Source organism: Taurulus bubalis, assembly GCF_910589615.1.
Source record: "Taurulus bubalis genome assembly, chromosome: 17".
NCBI classification, from domain to species: Eukaryota; Metazoa; Chordata; class Actinopteri; order Perciformes; family Cottidae; genus Taurulus; species Taurulus bubalis.
In genome coordinates, this window is record NC_136605.1 from 20,560,411 (window position 1) to 20,568,158 (window position 7,748).

Genomic DNA, 7,748 nt, shown 5'->3' on the forward strand with positions numbered 1-7,748 from the left:
AGTTCTCCCAGTGGAAACCTCCTCTCACCAGTTCACCCAGTGGAAACCTCCTCTCACCAGTTCTCCCAGTGGAGGCCTCCTCTCACCAGTCCGCCTGCCAGAGCCGCCGATCCAGACTAATCACACCTCCGGAGAGTGGCCATGACTCTGTGTGTCTCCCGCTGCACCTCCACCTCAGGGTGCCGCCGCTTGGTCTGACCTTTCCCCTCTTTGTGTGCCAGTGCTCTCATCGCGGGGTCCAGACAGGAGGAGGGGAGGTGGCAGCAGCGTGGCTCCCTCAGGGGCTGCTGGCGTTAATCTGCAGCGCGGGTGGAGTTCAGATAGTTAACGCTTGTTTGTAGGTCACTCACGGTCTTCGCTTGTGCTCGCTCTCACGCTCGGCGCGACCCCGGGGAATGCTGTCGGGCCGAAATTCAATCTTCGACATCTCCTCCTCCAAAAGCACCGCTGCCGCTCCCCCCGACAACCCTACACTTTTTCTCTGCCCTCAACAACTCTTACTGTCAGAAAATGTCAACCTCTTAACCTCTCTCTCACTCTTAAGCATACTGTACATATTTACCTGCATGTGTGCACGTTAACTGCTCACTCACATAGCAGAGGTCAAAACTATTATGGAGAAAAAAATATTAAGATTTACCACGAATATGTGGATTTTTCTGCTTTCATAGCTTTGCTTTCATCGTCTGTTTTTTAATTGGCTACTTGACTGTGGTTTGTGCAGAATTGTCCACAAATTCAAAACAGGGCAAATGAAACTTGACCTGCCGGTCCAGCCGTCATTTTGAATTAAATATAAATCTGGATGTCTGTGGTTATTTTAGACGCTTCATGAAGTCTACACTCAAGCATGTGTGGCACAGGCCTAGGGGGGCAAACAGTCAGGGGCCTCCCTTGCTTTAAACGTACCATAGAGACACAAAATGACACAAAACTACTACAAAGAGACACAGAACTACTGCAAAGAGAAACAAAACTACTGCAAAGAGAAACAAAACTACTGCAAAGAGAAACAAAACTACTGCAAAGAGACACAGAACTACTGCAAAGAGAAACAAAACTACTACAAAGAGACACAGAACTACTGCAAAGAGAAACAAAACTACTGCAAAGAGACACAGAACTACTGCAAAGAGAAACAGAACTACTGCAAAGAGAAACAAAACTACTGCAAAGAGACACAGAACTACTGCAAAGAGAAACAAAACTACTGCAAAGAGACACAGAACTACTGCAAAGAGAAACAGAACTACTGCAAAGAGAAACAGAACTACTGCAAAGAGACACAAAACTACTGCAAAGAGAAACAGAACTACTGCAAAGAGACACAAAACTACTGCAAAGAGACACAAAACTACTGCAAAGAAACAAAACTACTACAAAAGGGACACAAAACTACTGCAAAGAGAAACAAAACTACTGCAAAGAGACACAAAATGGCTACAAAGAGAAACAAAACTACTGCAGACACAAAACTACTGCAAAGAGACACAAAACTACTGCAAAGAAACACAAAACTACTGCAAAGAAAAACAGAACTACTGCAAAGAGACACAAAACTACTGCAAAGAGACACAAAACTACTGCAAAGAAACACAAAATTACTGCAAAGAGAAACAGAACTACTGCAAAGAGAAACAAAACTACTGCAAAGAGACACAAAACTACTGCAAAGAGACACAAAACTACTACTTAGAGACACAAAACTACTGCAAAGAAACACAAAACTACTGCAAAGAGAAACAGAACTACTGCAAAGAGAAACAAAACTACTGCAAAGAGACACAAAACTACTGCAAAGAGACACAAAACTACTGCAAAGAGACACAAAACTACTGCAAAGAGAAACAGAACTACTGCAAAGAGACACAAAACTACTGCAAAGAAACAAAACTACTACAAAAGGGACACAAAACTACTACAAAGAGACACAAAACTACTGCAAAGAGAAACAAAACTACTGCAAAGAGACACAAAATGACTACAAAGAGAAACAAAACTACTGCAGACACAAAACTACTGCAAAGAGACACAGAACTACTGCAAAGAGAAACAAAACTACTACAAAGAGACACAGAACTACTGCAAAGAGAAACAAAACTACTGCAAAGAGACACAGAACTACTGCAAAGAGAAACAGAACTACTGCAAAGAGAAACAAAACTACTGCAAAGAGACACAGAACTACTGCAAAGAGAAACAAAACTACTGCAAAGAGACACAGAACTACTGCAAAGAGAAACAGAACTACTGCAAAGAGAAACAGAACTACTGCAAAGAGACACAAAACTACTGCAAAGAGAAACAGAACTACTGCAAAGAGACACAAAACTACTGCAAAGAGACACAAAACTACTGCAAAGAAACAAAACTACTACAAAAGGGACACAAAACTACTGCAAAGAGAAACAAAACTACTGCAAAGAGACACAAAATGGCTACAAAGAGAAACAAAACTACTGCAGACACAAAACTACTGCAAAGAGACACAAAACTACTGCAAAGAAACACAAAACTACTGCAAAGAAAAACAGAACTACTGCAAAGAGACACAAAACTACTGCAAAGAGACACAAAACTACTGCAAAGAAACACAAAACTACTGCAAAGAGAAACAGAACTACTGCAAAGAGAAACAAAACTACTGCAAAGAGACACAAAACTACTGCAAAGAGACACAAAACTACTACTTAGAGACACAAAACTACTGCAAAGAAACACAAAACTACTGCAAAGAGAAACAGAACTACTGCAAAGAGAAACAAAACTACTGCAAAGAGACACAAAACTACTGCAAAGAGACACAAAACTACTGCAAAGAGACACAAAACTACTGCAAAGAGAAACAGAACTACTGCAAAGAGACACAAAACTACTGCAAAGAAACAAAACTACTACAAAAGGGACACAAAACTACTACAAAGAGACACAAAACTACTGCAAAGAGAAACAAAACTACTGCAAAGAGACACAAAATGACTACAAAGAGAAACAAAACTACTGCAGACACAAAACTACTGCAAAGAAACACAAAACTACTGCAAAGAGAAACAGAACTACTGCAAAAAGACACAAAACTACTGCAAAGAGACACAAAACTACTGCAAAGAAACACAAAACTACTGCAAAGAGAAACAGAACTACTGCAAAGAGAAACAAACTACTGCAAAGAGAAACAGAACTACTGCAAAGAGACACAAAACTACTGCAAAGAGACACAAAACTACTGCAAAGAGACACAAAACTACTACAAAGAGACACAAAACTACTACAAAGAGAAACAAAACTACTGCAAAGAGACACAAAACTACTGCAAAGAGAAACAGAACTACTGCAAAGAGACACAAAACTACTGCAAAGAGACACAGAACTACTGCAAAGAGAAACAGAACTACTGCAAAGAGAAACAGAACTACTGCAAAGAGACACAAAACTACTGCAAAGAGAAACAGAACTACTGCAAAGAGACACAAAACTACTGCAAAGAGACACAAAACTACTGCAAAGAAACAAAACTACTACAAAAGGGACACAAAACTACTGCAAAGAGAAACAAAACTACTGCAAAGAGACACAAAATGGCTACAAAGAGAAACAAAACTACTGCAGACACAAAACTACTGCAAAGAGACACAAAACTACTGCAAAGAAACACAAAACTACTGCAAAGAGAAACAGAACTACTGCAAAGAGACACAAAACTACTGCAAAGAAACACAAAATTACTGCAAAGAGAAACAGAACTACTGCAAAGAGACACAAAACTACTGCAAAGAGACACAAAACTACTACTTAGAGACACAAAACTACTGCAAAGAAACACAAAACTACTGCAAAGAGACACAAAACTACTGCAAAGAGACACAAAACTACTGCAAAGAGACACAAAACTACTGCAAAGAGAAACAGAACTACTGCAAAGAGACACAAAACTACTGCAAAGAAACAAAACTACTACAAAAGGGACACAAAACTACTACAAAGAGACACAAAACTACTGCAAAGAGAAACAAAACTACTGCAAAGAGACACAAAATGACTACAAAGAGAAACAAAACTACTGCAAAGAGACACAAAACTACTGCAAAGAAACACAAAACTACTGCAAAGAGAAACAGAACTACTGCAAAAAGACACAAAACTACTGCAAAGAGACACAAAACTACTGCAAAGAAACACAAAACTACTGCAAAGAGAAACAGAACTACTGCAAAGAGAAACAAAACTACTGCAAAGAGAAACAGAACTACTGCAAAGAGAAACAAAACTACTGCAAAGAGAAACAGAACTACTGCAAAGAGACACAAAACTACTGCAAAGAGACACAAAACTACTGCAAAGAGACACAAAACTACTACAAAGAGACACAAAACTACTACAAAGAGAAACAAAACTACTGCAAAGAGACACAAAACTACTGCAAAGAGAAACAGAACTACTGCAAAGAGACACAAAACTACTGCAAAGAGACACAGAACTACTGCAAAGAGAAACAGAACTACTGCAAAGAGAAACAGAACTACTGCAAAGAGACACAAAACTACTGCAAAGAGAAACAGAACTACTGCAAAGAGACACACAACTACTGCAAAGAGACACAAAACTACTGCAAAGAAACAAAACTACTACAAAAGGGACACAAAACTACTGCAAAGAGACACAAAATGGCTACAAAGAGAAACAAAACTACTGCAGACACAAAACTACTGCAAAGAGACACAAAACTACTGCAAAGAAACACAAAACTACTGCAAAGAGAAACAGAACTACTGCAAAGAGACACAAAACTACTGCAAAGAAACACAAAATTACTGCAAAGAGAAACAGAACTACTGCAAAGAGACACAAAACTACTGCAAAGAGACACAAAACTACTACTTAGAGACACAAAACTACTGCAAAGAAACACAAAACTACTGCAAAGAGACACAAAACTACTGCAAAGAGACACAAAACTACTGCAAAGAGACACAAAACTACTGCAAAGAGAAACAGAACTACTGCAAAGAGACACAAAACTACTGCAAAGAAACAAAACTACTACAAAAGGGACACAAAACTACTACAAAGAGACACAAAACTACTGCAAAGAGAAACAAAACTACTGCAAAGAGACACAAAATGACTACAAAGAGAAACAAAACTACTGCAAAGAGACACAAAACTACTGCAAAGAAACACAAAACTACTGCAAAGAGAAACAGAACTACTGCAAAAAGACACAAAACTACTGCAAAGAGACACAAAACTACTGCAAAGAAACACAAAACTACTGCAAAGAGAAACAAAACTACTGCAAAGAGAAACAGAACTACTGCAAAGAGACACAAAACTACTGCAAAGAGACACAAAACTACTGCAAAGAGACACAAAACTACTACAAAGAGACACAAAACTACTACAAAGAGAAACAAAACTACTGCAAAGAGACACAAAACTACTGCAAAGAGACACAAAACTACTACAAAGAGACACAAAACTACAACAAAGAGAAACAAAACTACTACAAAGAGACACAAAACTACAACAAAGAGACACAAAACTACAACAAAGAGAAACAAAACTACTACAAAGAGACACAAAACTACTATAAAGAGACACAAAACTACTACAAAGAGACACAAAACTACTATAAAGAGACACAAAACTACTACAAAGAGACACAAAACTACAACAAAGAGACAACACAACAAAAAAGAGAGTCTAAAAACTATAAAGTCTTCTTCTTCTATAAATTTGACTGGCGGATCACAACCAATTTGCCCAGGTGCATACCGCCACCTACTGTACCGGAGTGTGCAGATTCAGGAATAACTGTTCTAACTAACTAAGAAACACACAAAAGAATAAAACCAAACCAAACCAATAAAACAAATAGAAACAAAAAAAACAACAACAACAAAGCAACTCAAAGCAACAAAACAAAACCCCAAAACTACCCATTAACAGCCCATCTACTTAACAAACAAACAAACCTATCCCTAAATCCTGCGTCCTAGTCCTGTATCTTTGGCAAATCGCAACAGAGCCCTATAACCCTCATGACCCACCTGGTTCGCTGCCAGAACTCCCTCCAGACTCCACCTCCGTCCCAGCTGACACATTTTTGCCTTCAAAAGTTTCCTTTCAGAGTTATATTTCCGACACTTCATAATAATATGCTCCACATCCTCAGTCTCACTACAAAAATTACACTTATCTGTTCCCACTTTTGCCATTAGAAGCAGAGTTGCATTCAGTCCTGTGTGTCCCAATCTCAGCCTTGATATGATTACCTCCTCTCTCCGACACTTCCCTTTGAAAAACATTCATGGATTTTTGTATATTGTGATAGTGCCTTCCTTTGCAGTTGTTGTCCCACTCCCTCTGCCATAATTCCCTCACTGTCTCTCTAATAACCCTATAAAGTCAGTGTGTCTGGTTGCTTTTGTGTATTTGTGCAGTAAAACTACAGTTCACAAAACAGGAAGCCCTTTGCAAATGTTGCATTCAAATACTATGAGTAAATTCCACTTTCATAAATCCAGCTGTTAACTTAAAGAAGAATGAAAATCAGTTTTTAGGGGGTTTTTTTAGCCTTGCAAGCGAAGTGACTCTCGTTCAGTTGTTTGAGTTTTTTTAGATTCTTTGGTGTAGAAAGAAATATCAACAACTATAAATGGATGATGACATTTGGGGTGACGAGAGGAAGAATCCTACAGACTTTGGTAATACCTCGATGTTTCCTTTATGCAGGTCAAGTGCAGACACAGTTGACAACATGCATGTCTTCATGTAGCAGCCATAAAAGCTTTCATGTCATTGTTTTTCCAGGGTGTGGCAATAGAGTTTCAATGTCCTCTATTTAAATTCACAATTTGGTGATTCAATTTCGTTTTTTTGAGTGAACCAGGTGATTTCCAATACTAGCAACGGCACCTGAAGGCAGCAGAGCAAACCCCATGATTTGGTTGATCTTTGAACTCATGAGGAACGCGAGAGGAAGAGGAAGAGGAAGAGGATCCGGATAATTAGGGAAGAGGACACACACTTCCTGGTCTTCGTCACGCGCTGTGCAGCATGCGCTCTGAGGCGTTCAAAGACCGATACTTGTGATCAGAAGCAGCCGAGATGTCGCTCCGATACCACAACAAAGTGGTCATTGTGACCGGGGGATCCAAAGGGATTGGAAGAGGGATTGTCAAAGTGTTTGGTGAGTATATTTTATTTATAACGTGGGTTCCTGTGTGATCTGCGCATGACGTGTCAACATAAAACTTTTTTTTTATTTATTAAATTTGTGCTTGCAGTGGAGAATGGAGCCAAAGTGGTGTTCTGTGCAAGAGGAGGTGAGTAAACTTTACATTCAGGGTTTCACAATCAAAGTCAACATCAAGTGATAGAAGAAGATCTTTATGCACAAAAAAAAGAAATAACAAAGTCTGAAAATACTCCATTAGGTAGTATAACAGTCCTGCTTTCAAAATGGTACAAAGTGGCACAAAAGTATTAAAAGTATTTTAAGAACAGAACAGAAACACTGTTCACATTCGTTGTACATTGTTTTATTGGTTATTGTTATTACTGCTTAATGCTATAATTTGTCAATGTAGCTGATGTTATAGGAACTTTATATACAATTGTAATAATAAAACACTGTCTGCATCTTATTTTATAAGCTTTTTACATTGATTATTGATTCTAGGTAGATATACAAGTCCTTCACAATTGTACTTAAGTACAGGAGTCGTACTGAAAGACATTAAAGA

At 38.6% G+C, this 7,748-nt stretch overlaps 1 protein-coding gene across 1 annotated transcript in view; it reads left to right on the plus strand.

Annotated features, from left to right (window-relative positions):
* Window positions 1-7,110: 7,110 nt before the first annotated feature.
* The window catches only part of LOC306749508 (branched-chain-amino-acid aminotransferase, cytosolic-like), a gene marked incomplete at its 5' end in the record, with an annotated part of 15,079 nt that continues 14,441 nt past the window's right edge, over window positions 7,111-7,748 (plus strand). Inside the window, 2 exons of the mRNA XM_079232815.1 lie at window positions 7,111-7,192; window positions 7,290-7,328. Of these exons, the coding sequence (XP_079088941.1) occupies window positions 7,111-7,192; window positions 7,290-7,328 (121 nt within the window). The remainder of the gene's footprint in view (window positions 7,193-7,289; window positions 7,329-7,748) is intronic.